The sequence below is a fragment of the Sarcophilus harrisii genome, chromosome 6 (assembly GCF_902635505.1).
Source record: "Sarcophilus harrisii chromosome 6, mSarHar1.11, whole genome shotgun sequence".
NCBI lineage: Eukaryota > Metazoa > Chordata > Mammalia > Dasyuromorphia > Dasyuridae > Sarcophilus > Sarcophilus harrisii.
The window spans coordinates 191,346,746-191,368,491 of NC_045431.1; the positions used below are offsets into that span (position 1 = coordinate 191,346,746).

At 46.3% G+C, this 21,746-nt stretch overlaps 3 protein-coding genes across 15 annotated transcripts in view; 2 read left to right on the plus strand and 1 right to left on the minus strand.

Annotated features, from left to right (window-relative positions):
- Positions 1-3,572, plus strand: part of SLC26A1 (solute carrier family 26 member 1) — a 32,021-nt gene extending 28,449 nt beyond the window's left edge. For all 3 annotated transcript variants that reach the window (XM_031942998.1, XM_012552420.3, XM_023506152.2), the window contains one exon: positions 1,910-3,572. In XM_031942998.1, the coding sequence (XP_031798858.1) occupies positions 1,910-3,433 (1,524 nt within the window). In that variant the 3' untranslated portion in view covers positions 3,434-3,572. The remainder of the gene's footprint in view (positions 1-1,909) is intronic.
- IDUA (alpha-L-iduronidase) overlaps positions 1-14,066 on the minus strand; it is a 79,285-nt gene extending 65,219 nt beyond the window's left edge. For 3 of the 10 annotated variants that reach the window (XM_031943003.1, XM_031943000.1, XM_031942999.1), the window contains exons 1-2: positions 12,961-14,066; positions 10,253-10,393 (exon numbers count right to left, since the gene is read on the minus strand). In XM_031943003.1, coding sequence (XP_031798863.1) covers positions 10,253-10,393; positions 12,961-13,106 — 287 coding nt within the window. In that variant the 5' untranslated portion in view covers positions 13,107-14,066. The other 7 variants (XR_004230318.1, XM_031943001.1, XM_031943004.1 and 4 more) reach the window with 6 other exon arrangements.
- Positions 14,067-20,375: 6,309 nt separating this feature from the next.
- The window catches only part of DGKQ (diacylglycerol kinase theta), a 101,857-nt gene continuing 100,486 nt past the window's right edge, over positions 20,376-21,746 (plus strand). Inside the window, exon 1 of one of the 2 annotated variants that reach the window (XM_031942662.1) lies at positions 20,376-20,718. In XM_031942662.1, coding sequence (XP_031798522.1) covers positions 20,391-20,718 — 328 coding nt within the window. In that variant the 5' untranslated portion in view covers positions 20,376-20,390. Of the gene's footprint in view, positions 20,719-20,746; positions 21,274-21,746 lie in introns of those variants that run through there. The other variant, XM_031942663.1, reaches the window with a different exon arrangement.

The following is a 21,746-nucleotide window of genomic DNA, read 5'->3' on the forward strand; positions in this document are numbered from 1 at the left end:
CCCTTTGGGGGTTCGTGCATACCACATTAAGAACTTGTGGACAAGATAGTCTCTGAAGTCCCTTCTTGCTCTGATGCTCAGCAAGTCTGTGATTTTATTACCTGCTCAGTATCAGGAGTGGATAAGGATAAAACAGTGTCTTTATCTCTGAGATAAGGGAGACATAAAAAGATAACCACCAATATTGAGTGACATATGACTTCCTGACATCTGCCAGGTTCAGTAAGTGCTGGGGGAGTTCAGCTATCAGGGAGGTTTCACAGAGGAAGAAGTCTTAAAAGATGGGTGACATTTTGCAAAGTCATTGTCAAAAGAGATCATTCCTACTAATGATGGCATCCATGATAATGCTAATAGCAACCACATAAGACTTGCCATACAACAGGATGGTAGTCTTTACGGTATACAGTTTCAAAGGAGGAAATAAGCCCAGAGAAATGAAAAGAGCTTCCTGGTCACAGAGCTAATGATGACAGAGCTAAGATTCAGGTCTTTCATTTTTGCAACCCTATACTAGAAAACATCAAGAAGGAACAAAGGTATGGAATTAGGAATTAATGAAGAAATATCTACTCCATGGACAGCAGGCAGACCAGCTTAGTTGTAGCATAAAAACAATCCTTTTTTAAAACAGATTTTTTTAAAAAATTGATTTATTTTGCCTATTTTTGCCTTATTATTTATATTACCTAAAATTTCCTTGTATTCTATGCCTTTCTTCCTCCTACAGAAAGCCATTCCTTTTGGACAAAGAACCCTTTTAAAGAAAAAGGGAAAAAATCATCAAAACTTCTCAACATAGCAAAAAAAATAATGAAAATTAAAATCTGACATTGTATGTGATGTTGCACAATACTAATGGGAAAATTATTCTTTTGTTAGTAATGAGAATGCCCAGAAGGCAGCACCGAGCCCCATGAGTGTGTTTGTTAGGAGGAAAGCCAGTTTAGTGTAACAAAGAAATTGCATGGCCAAGGAGTCAGAAGACAAAGGATCTAAACCCATTTCTGTCACTATGTGACTGAACAAAGTAACTATACAACTCTCAACTTTAATTTCCCCCACATAAAAACTGAAGGAAGACAGCATTCCAGAAGAAGGATTAGGAGAATTCAGGTTCCTCCTAATTCCAAGTCCCTCATCCTTTTTACTATGTTATATGAGATTTTCCTTCCTTCTGTTATATGTGAAGTTTTTCAATCACATCAATTCAAAATAGACTATCTTAGATAAAGAGAAGCCACAGGGGGACTGTGATTTGCATCAATGCAGAGAAGACCCAGATAAATAAAACTATGGATGACTGAAAGTGGCAAAGTATGCTTAAAACCAAGTTTACCTTCCTGATTAAAATACCTGTAAGCTTAGACATTAAGCTCTTTTCCTCCTCTGGTGCTTTCCATTCCTACATCTGTAATCAATCCACTGTGGATCCATGCCTTCTCTGAGAGGAATGCTTTTCCAATTATTCTTTTTCAAGGATGGTGAAATATTGCTGGAGGGAGACGTGCTTTCCAGATACTGACTCACTAAGTGACCTTAAACAAGCTCATTTCTTCTCTGGAACTCAGTCTTCTCAAATGTAAAAGGAGAGGGTTGGATTATATGAGCTCTAGGTTCCACATTCTGTGTTCAAAAGTACAGGTGTCAAAAATCAGTCACAAATCCCAAGCATGGCCCAAACCAGATTAAAATGTAATGGGAAATATTTAACAAATTAAAATGTAATAAAACATTGATAACAACATGTGACCTGGAGGGATCCTCACATAGTTTGGTGGAACTATTTCTACTTGAATTAGAAATCACCATCCTTTTTACCCTTTTTAACAGTTGTGCAATCCTAGATTCATTAATTATTTGGTCCTAATTTTTCACTTGCTCAAGCCGAGTCTCATGTTGTTTCTAGGTGCTCATGGGACTTTTTCGGCTTGGCTTTGTCTCCACGTACCTCTCCCAGCCTCTTCTGGATGGATTTGCAACAGGGGCTTCCTTAACCATCCTAACCTCCCAAGTCAAGTACCTCTTTGGAATAAAGCTCCCCCGTTACCAGGGCTATGGCATGTTCCTCGCCACGTGGGTGAATATGATTCGAAACATCACCCAGGCAAACGTCTGCGACGTCCTCACCAGCGCCGTCTGCCTGACAGTGCTGATCACCGCCAAGGAGCTAACAGAGAGGTACAAGAAGAAGCTGAGGGTTCCTCTCCCGACGGAGCTGGTGGTCATCGTCACTGCCACGCTGGTCTCCCACTTTGGGAAGCTCCACGAGCGCTACGGGTCCAGCATCTCCGGGGACATCCCCACGGGCTTCATCCCCCCCCAGGCACCCAGCTTTGGGCTGATGCACCGCGTGGCCTTAGATGCGGTTCCCATAGCAGTCATCGGCTTTGCTTTCACAGTCTCACTGTCAGAGATGTTCGCCAAAAACTACGGCTACACTATCAGGGCCAACCAAGAGATGTTTGCCGTGGGCTTCTGCAACATAATCCCCTCTTTCTTTCACTGCTACACCACCAGCGCGGCCTTGAGTAAGACCTTGGTCAAGACCTCCACTGGGTGCCACACCCAAGTGTCCAGCGTGGTCAGCGCCGCCGTGGTGCTCTTGGTGCTCCTGTTCCTGGCCCCGCTGTTCTACTCCTTGCAGAAATGTGTCCTGGCCTGCATCATCATCGTCAGCCTGAAGGGGGCCCTGTGGAAGTTCAGAGACGTGCCCAGGCAGTACCGGGTCAACAAGACGGATGCCCTGATATGGTGCGTCACCATGGCCTCCTGCGCCCTCATCAGCATAGAAATCGGCCTCCTGGTCGGGGTCCTCTTCTCCGTGTTCTGTGTGGTGGGCCGCACGCAGCATCCCCACGTGGCTTTGCTCGGCCAAATCGAGAGCACCGTTTTCTATGAGGACAACAGAAAATACGAAAACCTTCTCCCCATCCCCAAGATCAGAATATTTCGCTTTGAGGCCCCCCTTTACTATGCAAACAAGGACTTCTTCCTAAAATCCCTCTACAAGATGACGGGCCTCGACCCCACACTAGAAGCAGCAAAGAGGAAAAAGTGCGAAAGGGGGAAGGCGCCCATGGACGGGGGACACGTGGGAAAGGGGGCTCTTGGCGAACTGGGCCAAGCCGACCCCTCCTGTCACTTGGTCCCAAAGCAAGGCGAGTTTCACACTATCATCATTGACTGCTCCTCAGTGCTGTTCCTGGACACTGCCGGCATCGGCACGCTTAAAAATGTGTGGAAAGATTACAAGGCCGTGAACGTTGCGATCCTCCTTGCGGGCTGCAACCCGTCGGTGACAGAGTCTCTGAGGAGAGGGGGCTACTTTGGCAACGATGACTCAAGTATGAAGGAATTACTCTTCTACAATGTGCATGGGGCAGTCCAGTTTGTGCGGTCCAGGGAGCAGGTGGTGGACTCCACCCTCTAGGGCTCAATCTCCCAACAGCCCTTCAGATCCTAACTCCCCAGACCCACCACCCTGAGCCAACTCCTACAGAGCCTGAGGGGCTGGGGGCAAAGGCAGCCTGGGATCCCTGCTTCTGAAGGGAACACTGGCAGAGGTTCCAAGCCCAAGCTGGGGAGCCTTTTGTTGGCTCTTTCTGAGCCTCAACCTCCTACTCTGTTAAATGTGGGATTGAACTGGATCATTTCCATGGTCCTTTCTAGCTCTCAATCCAATGGTTGTAGAAAAGTCACTTTTGGGGGGGAAATGTTCTGATCATTATTGGACATCTGCATTCTCTTATTTAAAAAAAGAGAGCATGGCCTGAGGTCTGTCAGCCTGGGGATTTCCCTCGTGGGGCAGAGACACCAAGAAAGAAGAGGTGTGAAGGTCTGAAAAACTGTTGCTGTGTCTGCAGAAAGACACCACACCCAAGTGCATCTTACAGTCAGACTCTGCATCTGCACACGGCACTGTCTGTCCTGGGCCACCCCAAGCTCAGGTCTCTGAACACAATAGGTGCTTAATAAATGCTTGTTGAACGAATGAATGGATGATGGATTTTCAGCTTGGGTTGGACTAGAAAGAGTCACTTTCAACTCAGCAATCTGGTAATTCTACAAACCCCACAAAGTAGTTATCTGTGTGTTTCTATAGTGAGTCTCCTTGTCTTGGGGAGGGCAGGGAGGTGGAATAGCCAACGAGCAAGTTCAACAAGACAAGCGCTTCCTCTCCCCACACTGCGCGCCCACACACTCACAGACAGCTAAAACCTCCTCAGAGACACCCCGTGTCCTTCCCTCTCTCCCACATCCCCGTATGTGACACCTTCATACAGGCAGCCCCACCCTTCCCACCCCTTCCTGTCACAACACCCCCACCCTCTCCACACACTTTTGTGGCTGTCCTCGCAGTGGGTAGACAGGAAAGAGGGCTGAACTTTTAAGTCCAGAGATCTGAGTTCAAATTCTGATTCTGGTACTAAGCGGCAATCTGGGATACCCTGCTTTGACTCTCTAGGCACTGGTTTTTAACCTGGATGATGGGGCTCACATAGGCCACCTCACGGGGTGTCAGGAAAGTGCTCTCTCTGTACACCTTAAACTGCTGTCGTGGTGGTTGTCTCTCACTGTGATCCCGGAGGCCAATTAGGATTTCAATCCAATTAGGATTGAATTAGGATCCAATTGGATCCAATTAGGTTTTCCCTGTTGGCTTCTCAAGAAGGAATGGGGCTTAAAGAATAAAATCTGAAGGAAAAGCATAAGCTGTCCCTTCTCATACCTTGAAACTGGAGAATTTCAAACACGAGCTCTCCACGTTTATCTTTCTGTAGTCAACCACAGAGGGCAAGAGAGGGTGGGCTCCTCACTGGTAACGGACCGTTGGCAGTTAGCTGCCACCTTCCTGGCCCCACATCTCAGCTGCCCAGCCTTCCTGACAGCGCTTAGCCTCTCTCTCGCCTCCCACCATGATTATGAAGGAGGGAGAACTGCAGAGCGGAGATAAAGCAGCTCTTGAGAAAACGCATCCTCAGTGTCTCCCTTGGCCTCTAACTAACTCTTTGTCCCATTCTCTGCTAACCCCCCCCCTCCCCTCCCCCCCCACACACACTGTGTTATACTTGATAAAATGCAGGACAGAAATCCTCTCTGAAGCACCCATATTCACTGTCACTTTGAGCAGGGCCCCCACCTTCTGTGGACCTCCATTTCCAAGATGAGGAAGTTGGTTGGTCCAAATGATTCCTTCCAAATTATCGTTTGTCCTTCATTCCCAAGAAGGGCCAATCCCTTCCAAATAAGTGACAGAAACTTTCAAGGCTCAAAAAAAAGAAATCTTGAGGCCATTAGAGACTGTGCCAGTTCCCTTGGCTGTTGGCAAATAATGTCCCCTGGGATAGCTAAGCTTAATGACAGACAGCAGGTCTTGCCATCCCCATTTGTCCTGTTCTGTATCTGGCCACAGATGGAAGAGGAAGTGAGCCAGGTGACTGTGCAAAGCCTCCCTCACTTAAATCCAACTCACTTGCACGTCATGGCATCGGCTCCATGATGTCATGGTTCTCTTCGAGAATGAAGGTCAGAGGCAGCTAGATGGCATAGTAGATAAGAGCACACGGCTAAGAGTCAGGAGGACCTGAGTTCAAATCCAGCCTCAGACCCTTACCATCTATAGGAACCTGAGCAAAACACTTGACCCCAATTGCTTAAAAAACAAAACAAAACAAAAAATGATGAATTTATCAATAGATTCTCAGGCAGCCATGATAGGAATGAGAGGTATTCCAAGAGAAAGTCAGATCCTGTCAGCTACAGGTCAAAAGGTTCTTTCTTAATCTATTCAATTCCTTGCACTTCCCTTTCTTCTCTTCCTCTTGAGTCACACTTCAACCAACTTTCCCTGTTTTCTGATTCCTCTTGGAATCAATGCAGGGAACTTTTGCTCTTGGTCCCAGAGCTTTTTCTTTTTTTCCCCACCTTCTAACCTTCTCATATCTCCTGATCAATCTGCTGAGTCCCTGACCTTGCTGGTACCTGTATTCTCTGGTTCAAAGGGCCAAACACAGGAAACCCGAGTTCATATCCTCGCTCTGCCAATAACTAGCTATGTCAGCTTGGACAAGTCCTTTTCCCTCACAAGGAAGAAGGAAGGAGGGAAAGGAAGCATATGAACGTTTATAAAATGTCCACTCTGTGCCAGGCACTGTGCTAAGGGATCTACAAATCCTTGCAACAACTCTGGTATGTAGGTGCTATTATCATCTGAATACTACAGATGAGGAAACTGAGGAGGACCAAAGTTAAATTACTTCCCCAGGGTTATAGAGCTAATAAGCGTTTGAGATGAGATTTGAACTTGGATCTTCTAGACTTGCTGTACCACATCCCTGACTACTTTTGACTACTTTTGTTGTGGTTCAGTCATTTGTCAGTTGTGTCTAACTGTGATACCATTTGGAGTTTTCTGGGCGAAGATAATGGAGTGGTTGGCCATTTCCTTCTTCAGCTCATTATACAGATGAGGACACTGAGGCAAATAGAGTTAAGTGACTTGTCCAGAGTCACACATTGTGTAAGTGTCTGAGGCCAGATTTGAACTCAGGAAGACGAGTCTTCCTGACCCCATGCCCAGCACTATGCACTGTACCACCTAGCTGCCCAGTTGACTTCTAGGACTTGGTTTTCTCCCGTGTTATAATAATAATAATAATAAGTAGCATTTATTTAACATTTACTATGTGCCAAGTACTGTATCTTATACATTTTACAATTATACAATAATTACCTTAATTGATTCTCATAATTACCCTGGGAGGGAGGTGCTATTATGACTCCCATTTTACAGATGAAAAATGAATAACTGAATTACAGAAGCACTAAAGTTCAGTCCAGCTGGAAGAATTCTAATAGATTGTGTTTTTTCTTCTACATATCTTCCCCTTTCCATTCTCCTTCCAAGACACTGTCGTCAAAACAAAGTGCAGATTCGGGTGTCTAAGTCCTGGTCCTGGCTCCATCAATAAACTGAATCTGAAGTTATTTCTCCTCCCTGGGCCTTAGTTTCTTCATCAGCCAAATGGAGTTGGCAATAATCCCTATTCAGCCTACCTCTTAGGGAAGACATGAATATCAGAAGAGAAAATTGATTCAAAAACACTTTGGGAAGAGTTTCAAGTGATTTCTTCATATGAGGTAGTGATAATAGACGTGATATAGAAGTCGTTATCACTGCAGGACATGGGACAGGGAGGGATTTGTCATCTAGTTGCTTAGTCCTTAGTTCCCTAGGCCTTTGCAAGGGAAAACAAATTTGTAAAATCATAATTATTTAGTGTTATAATTATATGTATATGCCATTACATATAATTATATATAATATAGTTTATCATTATTAATAAGTAATAACTTAGTTTTATAATTATAATAGTATATTGTATTAATAATTGCTCATCATTACCTCAATCATAATAACATTTATTATAGCATACAGTTTTTTAAATTATGAGTTCCAAATTTTCTCCTTCCCTCTCTCCCTCACCCCCCCCCCCAATTCCCTAAGATGGCACATTATTCTAACAACAAATTTTAATATTCATTTTTTAAAATTTCGGTGTTCCAAATTTTTCCCTTCCCTCACCTAACAATATAATTTATTTAATAAGAAATTAGTGATTTGATTTTATAACAGACTTGTGTGGAAACTCCCTACCAATGCATATCAAAAATTGCTTTTTGCAACTTACAGTCTTAAAAAATTTCTTGAGATACTGTGAAGTTAAATGACTTATTCATAAATATCAGCCATGAGACTTAATGAAAGCTTTTCTTTTTTTAATTTTCAATATTGTTTTTTTCAAATACATGTAAAGATAGTTTTTAACACTTATTTTTGTAAGAGTGTTCCAAATTTTTTCTCTTTTCTTTAGCTCTCCCTTCCCCAAGATAGCAAGTAATCTGAGAGAAACTAAATATGTGTAATTATTTTAAACTTATTAATGGAAGCTCTTCTTACTCCAAGGGCAGCTTTCTATCCAGCTGATTATTCTAATTCTCTCTTTACATTCAGTATTCACATTCAGCAGTCTCCCATTTAAGGACTAACCCAACTTGAACCTATTTAGATCATTCTCATTCATAGTGGTGTGTGAATGTAGAATATATCTGGTGATTTAATAATGATGGGAAAGATAAATTATTATTAAAGCTTAATAAGATTATATTACATTGGGTCCAGACTTAATAACATCATAATATAATGATTCCAGACTCATGATTTCATCAGGACACTGGTCTTGGAGACAGGAAGACTGTCTCAAATACTTATTAACAGGGTGACCCTGGGAAAAACATTTACCCTTCCTAGGCAAAGTTTCCTCATCTGTAAAATGAGGGAGTTGAACTTAATAGCTTCTAAGGTGCTTCCTAACTCTAAATCATTGATATCATTATCCTATGATCACTGCTGAGGACTTGTGGAATGGCAGATTTCTTCATCAATGCCAATTTGTGATTGGTTCTCTAAATATTATGTCACACTGCCTCTCCTTCATATCATTATATTACTATAATACTTGACATTATACCTAGCAATAATATTAATAACAATAACTAATGTTTACATAGAACTTTAGGGTTTATAAGACGCTATACAAATATTATCACGTTTATCCTCACAACAATTCTGGAAGATAGATGCTACTATCCCCATTTTGGAGATGAGGAAACTGAAGGCAAACAAAGGTTAAGTGACTTGTCCAAGATCATATCACAAATGTCAAAGGTTAGATTTGAACTCAGATCTCCCTGATTCCAACCTCATAGTTGTATTCAACCTCCCAACTTGACTATCCCAAGTGCTACTTAAGAGATATGCCCAGGGCCACATAGCTAGTAAATGATGATGCAGGTCTTCCTGATTCTAAGACCAATAGACTATCCATTGTGTCATCTAGTTGCTTCATAAATACTAGAATATAACAATGTAATAATAATATTACTGTCAGTCAGCAAACCTTTTTAAAGCACCTGCTATGTGCCAGGGATTATGCTAAGCATGATAATTTTCTCCAGGCATCCTCCCCAAGCTAAATCATAGCATTAAAATGAGCCCTTGGTTCCTGAAGGCAATGCCAAGATAGCCTAAGTTCCGGTAGGTCTAGACAAACTGGAAAGATGGGTATGGGCTTAGAGATGGACTGTGGGATATCTCTTGCCTGAGGACCAGTCTAGCTCAGGGCAGAAACCTCTATATCCCAGCCAGATTTCAGCCACAGCAACTCCTGACAAACTGTCTACTCCAACACAGAAGGAGTGTGATCTGTGTCTGTGGAGAGACTCATACATTAGAGGAATCAGAGATGATGATGAGAATGATGTAATAATAAAGCAGCTATGTGGTGCTGTGGATAGAGTACAGAGTTAGGAAAACCTGAATTCAAATCTAGCCTAAGAGACTTTTTATCTGAGTGACCCTGAGCAAGTCACTTAACCCTGTTTGCCTCAGTTTCCTTATCCATAAAATACGCTGGAGAAGGAGATGGCAAACCACAAGAAAACTCCAAATAGGATCATGAAGAATTGGACACAACGAAACATATAAACAACAACAAAATGGGGATAATCGCAACATCTATCGCAAAAAAGAATTCTCAAAGCAGGATTGTTTTGTGAATCAAATGAGATAATAGTTTTAAAGCTTGTAGCACTTCATGATACATGCTATATAATCTTCTTCCTATCATTATTAATAATATTAGTAGAATAACTAATGTAATTATTCTACATTATATTATCCTAATATAGCATATATTATACTATACATTATATGATTATATTTTATATATGTGTTTAACATATTTTGTTATATATTATATATAGCATGCTATACATATTTTATACACTTATATACTATAAAATTATGTAATGTATAGTATAGTATATATATCGTATAATATGGTATACTATATAATACTACAGTATATATAATTATAGCATAATAACATTTATATGACAGTTTAAGGTTAGCAAAGCTCTTTTGCCACATGGACTTGCATAGTAGAAAGTGCAAGTGTAATAATTTCCATTTTATAGATATCTCTGAAGCCCCAGAGAGGAGAAATGATTTGGCCAGGATCACGTAGTTAGGGAATGGTGGAACTGAAACGAAAACCCAAGTCTCTTGATTCCCAGTTCTGGCTTTCTTCCATCATACAATCATAGGTAGGAGATACAGCCCTTTTATTTCTCTCATGTAAATTTCATGGCTGCTAATATAGTTCCTCAGGAAATCAAGAGGGCTCACCTGACTGTGATGAGGTCCAGTAACCAATGAATTCGGACCTGTTCGATGCCCCCATGAGGGATAGATGCAATATAGGCAAGATTGAGCTGCTGGTCTTTGCTGAGATCGTATCGGTCTGACTTTTCATGGGGCAAAGGTGGGCTGGAAAAAACCAAAAAGATCAAGAAAAAGATATCACTCCCAAGCACCTCTTTATGGACACCCCATATTTACAGGGCCCCTGGGCAAAGCATACCTATCATCAATTCAGCTACTATACAGCCCATATTGTGTACAACCCCCTAGTCAATGCAGGAATGCTTACCCTGGTATCCTTAATAGATGGATCATTTAGCCGCTGCCTTAACTTTTTGAGCCACAGGGAGATCACTACTTTTTAAGCCAGCTGTTAATTCTATTTTTTTTTTTTTTGCCTAACAAATTTTTATTGTCTTTCCTTCCTACCTCTCCCTGATCCCACAAATTGAAAAGAAGGGAGGAAAAAATCCCTTTAGAGCAAATATGTATAGTCAAGCAAATTTTTTTTAAAAAATTGCCAAATGGGTCAGATCCCAAAAAGTAAATGTCTCATTCAGGATATATTGGTTCATTTTAATGAAACGCTTCTCTTCCATCCTCCTGCTTATTTTTTCATTATTATTCTTTGCTATAAAGGACGGTTTTATGATTGGGGAGGTAGAGAGGTTTGTTAAGAAATGAAATATAAAAACAAAAGAAATTGGTATAAACTTAGAAATCTCACCCGGGGGGAAAAGTCCTGACCTATTCCAATTTAATTATATTTCTGGTATTAGAAGCTTTCAGATTGTAGCTTTTTACCTACTCAAATAATCTGGACATCTCTAACTTTACATCTTTGGTGATTCTCTTAGCTACCCTGCGACTGTTGCCATCCATGGAGTTCACAGTCATTCATCTTAATTCTGGTCAATAATTGAGTGAAATCACTAAAGATCCTAGTCCTTTGCTGAGGAAAAGATGTTTCCTTTTCCATGTTAAGGACACTAGGGAATAGCTTCTGAGAGAATTATGATGCCATGTAAGGAAACTGCCTTTGGAGAAACAAACAATATTCCGTAACTGGTTCCATTTAACTTACTCTGAAGAGGAGCTATTTGATGCACTAGAGAGAAATTCAAAAAAGCCTGCCAGCATCAGCTATGCCTCCTTCCCTTTTAGAAGAATCTCAGTGACTTCTTCAGTTGCACATCCCCTGAGGGGAATGTGTTCTTTGACTTTGGGAGTTCAAATGGTCCAAAGGGCTCTATAGGACCCCTTGGCATCCTCTCATTTCTGAGTCTGAGTTTTCCAGCCAGACCAGCAGCATAACCTGAGGAGCGCGGAGTGACCTCTGGGGCGATCCGGTCCAGCAGTAGCCGAGAGACAGGCTTATCTAAAAGTCATAGCGCATTTGAACATGAAGTTGGTGAGACAGATGCTGTGGAGGAACCGTGCTAAGTGAAGCCTATATTCGTCCCAGAGACAGAAGTGGTAGGGGAGCAAGTATTCTCCTAAGGGGTTGTGTGTCAGTCCTGGCCAAGCCCGCAAGGTAAACATCCTTTTGTAAAAGCTAATTGATGTTAAGTGGTTAAATGGAATTGCAGTCTTGTTACTACGGGTTCCCTAAGGATGGAGAGGATACAGCTAATGAGAGCTCGAGCCAATGAGAGTAGAGACGCCAGAGAAAGCATCTTCGGAGCTAGGAAGGGTCCCCGCTGGGGGAGGGAGTGCCCACATTAAGGAAATAATAGACAGTTGAAATAGAGAATAACAATGTCATCATTTCACTGACAGTCCTGCATTCATTCAGGAAACAATCTCTGAGCACTAATTGTTTTACCCAGAGGTATATTGAGTTGTACAAGCCGTACCCGCTCTGGCCCCGCCCCCCAAGGAGTGATTCCAGGTAAATCCGGGATGCTTTATCTGCACAAACTCCAGCCACCGGCAGCCACTCTCAGTTACTAGTTCAGTGCGTGACCCCTTATGTTATGTGTGTGTGTGTGTGATTAATTTTATTTTCCCTCAAGCACTAGGAGGAACTGGCAAATCAGAGAAGCTGTGATTCTTCCCCGATGCCGATGAGCAGACACTCACAAGAGAACCAGCTGAGGAGGCTAGAAATGTTTACCCTGCATTCAGGTCACTTCGGCAAGTATTTAGCGCCTACTGTGTGCAAATAAGGGAACTTCGGGGGGGACAAGAAGTTCCGAAAGTATCCCTGAAGCGTCCGAAAAACTGTCCCGGGAGGGAGCGGCCAAATCGGAGTCTGACCCAAGAGAAGAGAGCTAGGTCCAAAGCAGCAAGTTGAGGAGGCAGATTTGTGCGGGGTACGAGGGAAAGCTCCCCAGCAGACGTCGCTTCAAAGCTATTGCTGTTCATCCGCAGAGGTCGCGAGGGAGGGCGACGCTGTGATTGGACGGGTCTCCCTCCAGGTGGGTGCGGGGCGCTAAGGTCAGAACCGACCCCTGGCATCCCGTGGGATTCACCCCGAGCACTATCCGGGTGGGCGCCGGCCTCTCAGACAGAACCGAGAAAGAACAACGGGGGGAAGGACTCGGGGGACTTCGGGGAGCCTTTCTCCCTGACAGCGGCGCCGGAGGAGGCGGGACGCGGCCCGTGGGGGGAGGGGGAGGGGGGGGCGGCGCGCGTTACTGCCCCCAGCCGACGTCCCAGGCGCCGGCCGCGGGGAGGCGAGCTCGGCCTACCAGAAGCCCGTGCTCCTCCAGAACGGCTGCAGCTGCCCCGTGGCTGTGGAGGCGTCCACCGAGAAGAGGCAGGAGGCGAGGGTGGGCGGCAGGAGGGCGACGAGCGGCAGCAGCGGCGCCGCGGCCCGCGTGCTCCGAGCCCCCATCCGGCCGCCAGCCCCGAGGCGCTCCGAAGCGGCGGCTCCGCGCCAACGGAGCGAGATGGCGCGGCCGGCTTCCGGCTCCGGCTCCCGGGAGAGCGCGCGCGGCCCCGGAACCTCGCCACGCCTCCCCGGCGCGGAGCCCCTCCCCCTCCCCTTCCCCCTCCCCCTCTCCCCCTCCCCCTCCGGGAGAACGGATCCTCCCTAGCGGTTTCCTGCGGCTGCTTCCTGATCCTGCTCTTCCGGGCAGCCTGGAGTCGGGTTAGGGGCGGGGCCCCGGCCGGGGAAAGGGTTAGAGTGCGCCGACCTGAGATCGGGAGCGTCTGGCTGGGCGAGAAGCCGCGGCGTCCATCCAACCCCCCCCCCCCCCCCCCCCCCGGCTGGGAATCCTGAAGCCCAAGAGGGCACGCAAGGTCACAGGCCGGTAAATGGGGGAGCCGGAGCTCGCAGTCTGGCTCTCCCGACCCCAAATTGGGGCCCGGCCTGTGTTTCCCAACCAACTCGGGCGCAATGATCAGAGGACCGGAGATGTCAACCGGGCAGAGCCCCCCCCCCCCCCCGTGGAAGCCGACGAATGGCAGCGCGTCGCTTTGCCGAAGCCTCCGGGAGAGCTCGCCGCCTGGGGCCTCCGCCCCCGAGAGCGGCTCTCTCTGGTCCTCCGCTCGCAGTTTACAAAGCCAAGCGAACCAGCAGAGATTGCATCCCCGCTGCTCGGAGGGACGGCGTTAAATCTGAGATAAACTTGGCGCTGGCAGGGCGGGCAGCGAAAGCAGCGCTCGCTCTTTGAGCTCGAGGAACCGCAGGAGCGAGGGATGCGTTGTGGCTGGCGGAGAGCAAGAGCTAAAGGGCAGAGCAGGGCTCCTGAACGTGGACGTTCGCCCAAAAGTGTTCCGTTGGAACAAAAGGACTTGCAACTCTCAGTGCTGTGCGTGTGTCTTGTAAATAAAAATCTCCGATAAAAAATAACGTTTTTCGTTTCTAGTAGGAAAGCGTTACCTCTTGGATTCGATTTCCTATCAGTTAACGCACAGCACTTTTGGTCCATGCCCCCTGAGCCTACCGCAGATCTAAATTTCTAGGCCAGTCTGACTGGCTTTTAGATTTTCCTGAATCTTCTCTTTCAGCTTCTGTAAAAGAGGGATAGATTATGTGAAGCTCATAAGGAAACTTGAGAAATAACACGATGTGGAGGTCAAAGTGCCGAGGTTTAGGAGTCACAAGGCAAATTTCAGCCCAGGCTGTAGTGAAGTCAGACAGTCAGTTAGAAAGCTTTTATTTTGTGCCGGTCTGCCCTGGGGAAGTGAATTTAAGTGTAAGGGGAAAAGTTGGGAGAAGGCTGGAGCTGGAAGCTGAAGGGCTGGAGGAGAAAGCATCCTTGGGGGCACAGTGGGGGAGATGAAGTACTGAGAGTCCGCAGTATTGACCTGAAAGGAGAGAACCTGGGCTCTTCCTCAAACTGGAAGTAGCTCACCAGTGGGACAAGGGGGCTCTTGGGTCAAAGGGATGTTTCAGGGTGAGAAAGCCACGAGGTATGAAGGAAATTCCACAGTGAGAAGGCAACTGAAGCAAGGCAGTGAAGGATAGAGAGTCACAACTGAGTAATGGTAAATCATAACTTCTTTGGGCCTCACTTTTTTGTATGATTGGGATAATAATATTTATGAACTTATAACGATGCTATGCAGAAAGTTCTTTATAAATCCCAAACAAGGGACTATCTATAGAAAGGGAATGGTTATTATTGTCGTTGTAAAGGCAACTGGGGTCCTCAAACTTTTTAAATAGGGGGCCAGTTCACTGTCCCTCAGACTGTTGGAGGGCCGGACTATAATAAAAACAAGAACTTTGTTTTGTGGCCCTTTAAATAAAGAAACTTCATAGCTCTCGGTGAGGGGGATACATGTCCTCAGCTGCTGCATCTGGCTGCGGGTGTAGTTTGAGGACCCCTGCAGTCTAGAATCGGGAAGCTCCGAGTTCAAAAATCATACTAGTTACATAACTCTGGGCAAGTCATGGAACTTCTGTTTGCCTCAGTTTCTTCAACTATAGAACGGGAAATAATACCACCAGCATTTGTGGATTGTTGTGAGGATCAAAAGAGATAATATTTAGGGTCTTTTAAGTTAGCATAATATCTGGCATATAATAAAAACTACATAAATGCTGATATTGGCAGTGTGACCCTGGGAAAGCCATTTATACTCTTAGTGCTCAAGAAAGCCCTTTAAGATTATAAATAGCAGAGATAATACAGTCTTGAACAGGTAAAGGGAGTTTCCTGTCCCAGTGAAATCACCTGTCCAGTCCCTATCCCTGCATAGGAGACACCTCTACTACTACTACAATGCTTCCCACAAAGCTTCCTGATGGGGGCAGAAATGATGCTCAGTTCTTGAAATCTAAGCCAGTGGGTGGGACTAAACAACCCTTCTTTTGTCTTTGGCTATCTGATACTAGGGGTAGAATCTCAGGAATAAGGTTTGCAGGACAGTATGGATCTTCATGATTAAAGGCAGAGATCCTTAGAGGTTCAGTGGCCAGCAAGAGATGAAATACCCAAGATGTATCACTGCAACTTTTAAATATTATCTACTGAGGTACATATGGAGAATCTGTCCCAGTGAAATCCCAGGTCCTCAAAGCAATGGATGCTGAAGTGTTTTGGAATCACTTAAATATTGTACAGATGTCAGAGAATATTAGGAGAAGGAAGATAACATGTAGGGAATGCTCTGTAAGTTTTATTTTTTGGTGTTGAGCCCTTGATATATAAGATGATGGATGATAAACTGCTTTGAGAAAATATCCATATCCTACATCCTAATAATGATTCTTCAAAGAACAAAGAGGGAGCCAACCCAGATGGAGTTAGGAAAAAAATGATCATTGCCTATTGTTTACCAGGTCAAGTCTATACTATTTATCCTGGCATTCAAGGCCCTCTACCACCTGTTTCCATCCTGCTACTCCAAATCTCATTGATACCACTGAGTTTCCCCATGCCTCAAAATGTATTTCCTCTTTCCATTCAATTCATTTAAATTCAGATTATAATTATTAAGTGTTTACAGTGTACAGAGAAATTTCCTCATCTATAAAATGAGCTGGAGAAGGAAATGGCAAACCACTCCACTATCTTTGTTTGCCAAGAAAATCTCAAACAGGCTCATGAAGAGTTGGAAATGACTGAAAACTATTGAAGAAGGTCAACAAAGGACAAGACCCAAAGATTAAACAATTCCTAGGGCCTGCCCTCAAGAACCTTACAGTCTGGTGGGTGGATGAAGCACACACAATTATACTACATATTGTATTGTGTGTGTGTATATAATATTATGTTATATATATATATATATATAATGAAAGATATGAAGGTGATCAGGCACAATATATGTATGGATGGGGGTCAATTTGGTTGGAGCTCAGCCCACTTGGAGGAAAGGAACAGGAGAAAAGATTTGTAAGTTAGGGAGACCTGAGACAATTGAGGGCATTGAACACTGGGAACATGCATGTCTTCAGAGCTCAACTCACTCTCTCTTCCCTCCCTTCCTCCCTTCCTCTTCCTGCAAAATAAGATGCTTTCCCTGACTAACTCCTTTCTCATTGACCTCTTCCTTTTAGGCATTCCTATAACACTTACCATGTGTGGTAAACCATCTATTCCACCTCCTTTGAGTGGATAATTAAATGGATAGATCAGGAAACTACTGCATACAGTGGGCATAATATGATTAAATTTCATAGAAGTCAAGATGGAGAGCTGGAGACTAGATGTAGCATTTAGGTGTCAACATCTTGAAAGCATAGTTTATCTCATACCTATGTTTGTAACCTCCTCTGTAGAAGATAGGATCTTGCCCATGGAAACTGTTTAATAGATGTCTGTAGAAATATTGGTTGATGTAAGATATACTCAGAACTGAATGACTTCATGAACCCAAAGAGTAGTGATGAAAAGTGGGATCATCCTAGAACAGAGGTGTCAGAGCCTTAGGTTAGCTCTGTGCCCACTAGGTAGGCAACAATCCCAAGTGGCCAGAACCAGGTATAAATGTATTTAGGAAATATTTAACAAAATAAACAAAAATCCAATAGAATACAGATAATGTGAATATACAGTTTTCTAAATCAACATGTTGCTTGCTAGGATTTTTAAGTAAGGGTTTAGTGGCCCCAATTTTGATTTGAGTTTGATATTACTGCTCTAGAGTCAGGTTTCTGATGTCTTGATTGTTGAACATTTGTCTCAGTGACACTTGGGTGCTTATCAAATTTATAGATGACATGAAACTGGAATGACAAGTAGGATGACAGAATCAGGATGAAGAAATACAGAGAGAGAAAGAGAGAGAGAGAGAGAGAGACAGAGAGACAGAGAAACAGAGATAAAACAGACAGAGAGATCTCAATGAACTGAAAATTTAACTTAAAATTCTAGGAATGGTTAACTCGGAGAAAACTTGAGAAAGAGAGAAGAAAAACAAATAGATTTCATATAGCTTTCAGATTTCAAATACCAGAAATGTTACTGGAAGTCAGAAACAAGGGAAGAGTTCTTTATCAGAACTTCCTGGCAATGAAAATAGGTGCAATAGGAGGTGATGAGACTCCCAATACCAGAAGTATTCTAGGAGAGGTTGACTGATTATCTGTCAGGGCAGTAGTAGAGAAGACTCCTCTTGTGGTGGGATTTTGGATTAAAGGATCTCTAAAGCACATCATCTTCAATCCTCCCTTCCTCTCCCCAACCCCCTATCCCCACAGCCCAGGAGGAAGTCTTTCAAATTATAAGCACTCAATAATAACTTGTTGAATGAGTGATATTGCTCAACTTTGATTAATTTCTATTTTCCTGCCTGTTTTATTCTATATTCTGTGCTATGGGCTCTTTTCCACAGTTGGCTTCCCAAGAACTGTTCCTTCTTTGTGTCCACCACCAGACTGGAGCCAAGCATGGAAGGATCCTCAATAATATTCTAGTTGAGTTGAATCAGAAGGCCACCAATTAAGCATACTCTAAGACTTTAATGAATCTTAATTTCATTCAAGAAGATGTAATTTCATTAGAATGCATTCCCCACCCACCTCCCTCTGCAAAAGAAGCACAGTGTATAGAAAGATGGACCTGCATTCAAGTAATTCTGAGTTCAAATCTTCCCTCAGATACTAGCTGTGTGGTCTTGGGAAAGCTACTTAACAGTTTCCTGCCTCAGTTTCCCCATGGAGGATCAGGGGACTCCAGTACTCCTGATCTATATTTGGCCATTTGATCCAAATGGAACCTTTCACAAATCCAATTCACTTGCATGTCACGGTATCACCGCCACCCCACCACCCCCGATGTCATAGTCCTTTTTTGAGAAAGAACAACCATTACCTCCCAGGGGGAAAAAAAAAAAAAAAATCAAAGAATATTTGTAAAGCATGTTATAAACCTTAAAGTCCTAAATGAATGCTTCTCATTATGCTTAGCAAATCTGCTAGTTCATAGTTGGTAGCAACAAAAGGAAAAGGATCTAAGATCTTATTCTTGTAAAGTGCTAGGCTGCAGAGCTGTAATTTCTGTATAATGCAGCTGAAAATTCATTCCAATAAACATTTAGAAGCATTTGTTCTGAGCTGCACACTGAGGACTGTAAGAGATGAATAGAACCTAATTTCTGCTCTCAGCAAGCTCCCAATCTAGCAGAAGAGAAGAAACAAGGGCTCTAAGAACTAGAATAAAAATGAAATCATAGCGGATACAAAAAAAGGGGGCCCAGCACGGCCCAAGGTTCAGGAAGGAAAGCATTTCTAGGATCTTAGAGGTGGAATGGATCTTAAAGTGCCACTCTAACTCTTATTTTACAGAGGGGGAAACTGAGAGAGGGACTTATAAAAAGACAGAGCCAAAAGGGAATCCACAGCTCTCCTGATTTCAAAAATCTGTGCACTTTGTTAAGCTGCCTCCATTTCTTCCTGGCAATCCTGGCTGCCCTGGAAAATCTAGGGGGAATCCAAGATGAATGAGGCTCCTCCTCTGGCCCAGGTGAGCATCCAGTGTCCTGAGATAGAGTGGGAGGAGAAGCAAAGCAGGGGGTTGGGGAAAAGCCCCTGACGTGGGGTCAGAGTTCAGCAATTCAATAAATCCCTATCCTGCGTTAGCATCCATGCTACCAGGGAGTTGGGGTGGCAAGGTCAGGAATAAAATAATCCTCCCTGCAAGAGGTCTAGTTCACCCCCATTCACCATTTGCAGAGAGGAAAACTGAGGCCTCAAGAAGGGAAAGTAGTAAGTAGTAAGGTAGTAAGTCTCCCAGGCAGAATTTGAACCCAGCTCTTCTGATTTCAGACTCAGAATGCTTCCCACTATATCACACTGAGAGAGATAGTGCTGATTTTAGGAATCAGGAAGATTTTAATGTCAGAGTCTTCTGAGGCTCACCAATTGGATGCCAAGAGAGAGCTCTCCGAACCTCCCTTTCTTTAGTTAGAAATGTCTTATAATGCCTCTAGGTCGCAGCTCACAGGCGGGGCTAGGAGGCTCAAACGAGATAATTTATGCAAAACGCAAAGTAATTATGTAAATTTATGGAAATTATGTAAAGTTATGTAAACTTCTCTCTAAATGTCAGTGATTGTTTATTATTCTTACTTCTTACCGGCGGATAGAAACGAGTAAACAGAGAAGTAAATACCAGATAATAGGAGGAAGGCTTCCCAGTAGGCTATGACCCCTGAGCTGAACCTGGAATGTGCTGAAAGAATCTGAGCGCCCGCCAGCGCCGGCTCTGCCATTAACTCGCAGTGCGGGCGAATCCTGGCCCCTCTCCGAGCCTCAGTTTCCTCTTTTGTAAATAACAGAGAAGACGGGGGAGAGCTAAAGCAGCCCCCCCGCCCCCGCCCCCGCCGCGCCTCCCACCTTTCAGTGCGGCTGAGGAGACGGGGGGAGGGGAAGGGGAGGAGAAAGGGGAGGGGGAGGAGGAGGGGGAGGGGGAGGGGAGGGGGAGGGGGGGAGGGGGCGCTCTGCTCCTCCCCTCCCCCCGCCCCCCCGCGGGCCGGAGCCGGCGCCTCTGGGGGACAACCCCGCCCCCCTCGGCCCTCACGGTCCCGCCCCCTGCGCCCGTGGGCCGGAGCCGGCGCCTCTGGGCATGCTCAGTAGCGCCGTGGCCAAGGGCTGGCCGCCAGTCGGAAGCTGAGCGCGTCTCCGGCTCCTGCCTGCGGCCGGGCCCATGCGGACTGCGGAGCTCGGAACCCCCCGTGCGCCCTGGGCGCCCCGCGCCTGAGCCCCCGGCGGGCTGCGGGCCGGATGGCGGCGGCGGCGGCTACGGGCGCTCGTTCCTGGTTCGGAGGCGGCGGCGGCGGCGGCACCTCCGGCTCGGGCTCGGGCTCGGGCTCCGGCTCCCGTATGGGAAGTCCGGCCTCCAGCCCCAAGCTCGGGGGTGGCGGCAAGGGCCGCCCGCAGCCCGGCCCCTCGGGCCAGGGGCCGGGGCCGGGACAGGAGCCGGTTCCCAAGTCCTCGGCAACCCCCGCCGCCCCCCCGGGCCACAGCTTCAGGAAGGTGACGCTCACCAAGCCCACCTTCTGCCACTACTGCACCGACTTCATCTGGGGACTGGCCGGCTTTCAGTGCGAGGGTGAGTCCCGGAGCCCCTTCCCGGGCACGGAGCCCCCCTCCCCAGCGGCGCTCTCCCCCCGGGGCACAGCGGGCCTCCCTGAACCCCCCCCCGCGGGCTCAGAGCCCCCCGGAAGGGCGAAGGGCGGGCTCGGTCCCCGCTGTTGGCGAGGGATGGGCACTGGCCCAGGGCCCCCTCAGCCCGAGCGCGCTCTCCGGGCAGCCTCCCTGCTCCGAGGCTGAGCCCTTGCCCGGGCTGATGCCGGGCCCTTCGCGCCCCCGCCCGCTCTCCTCTGTCCAGGGTAGCCCGGTCCTGCGCTTGCCGGCCGCCCCGCTCCTGTAACCCGGGGGCCTGGCCCGGGGGAGGCCGGGAACGGACAGCGGGCCGGCCGGGGCTCGGAGGTGTGAGTGTGGGCATCGGGGCAGCGGCTGCTCCCTCCAGCCAAGGTCCGGGCGCATCCCTGCCCCCCTCCGCCGCGCGGAGCATCCTGTATTCTCCGAACCCTTGCCGCGCACAGCGCGGTGAGACGGTTGTCCGAGCCTTCCGGTGGAAAGTTGAGCCTGGGAAGCAGTGCAGGTAACTGCTGGCCCTAGTCTCCCGCAGCCCTGGCCCCCCCCCCCCTCCCACAGGTGCAGTGTGGTGCTTTGACATCATGCCTGCTTTTCGTTTTTTATTTTTGGGCAGAGCTGAGGGACGGAAAGGGACATTCTGGGAGCTTTGATGGTGTGCTCTGGTTTTTTAAGGGCAGTCAAGCCCCTTCTCTGCGCAGGGCCCAGCCCCGAGCATCAGGCAGGGAGCTGTGGGGGTCTCCTCCCCTGTAGGCAGGATCCAGGGAGGGGAGCTTGTGGATGCTTCAAGGAGGGGGAGGCCACTTGGGGGTGATGCGGTCGGCTTCCCCTGGACCGGCCCTTCACAGGCTGTCCCCATGGCCACCGGCTGGCCGAAGGGCCAGACCGCCCTTGCATTCATCTTATAAAGTGCAGAACGTCCCCGCTGGGAGAGGAGGAGAGAGAGGGCTGGGACCTATGTTGTTCCGGGGCCGGGTAGAG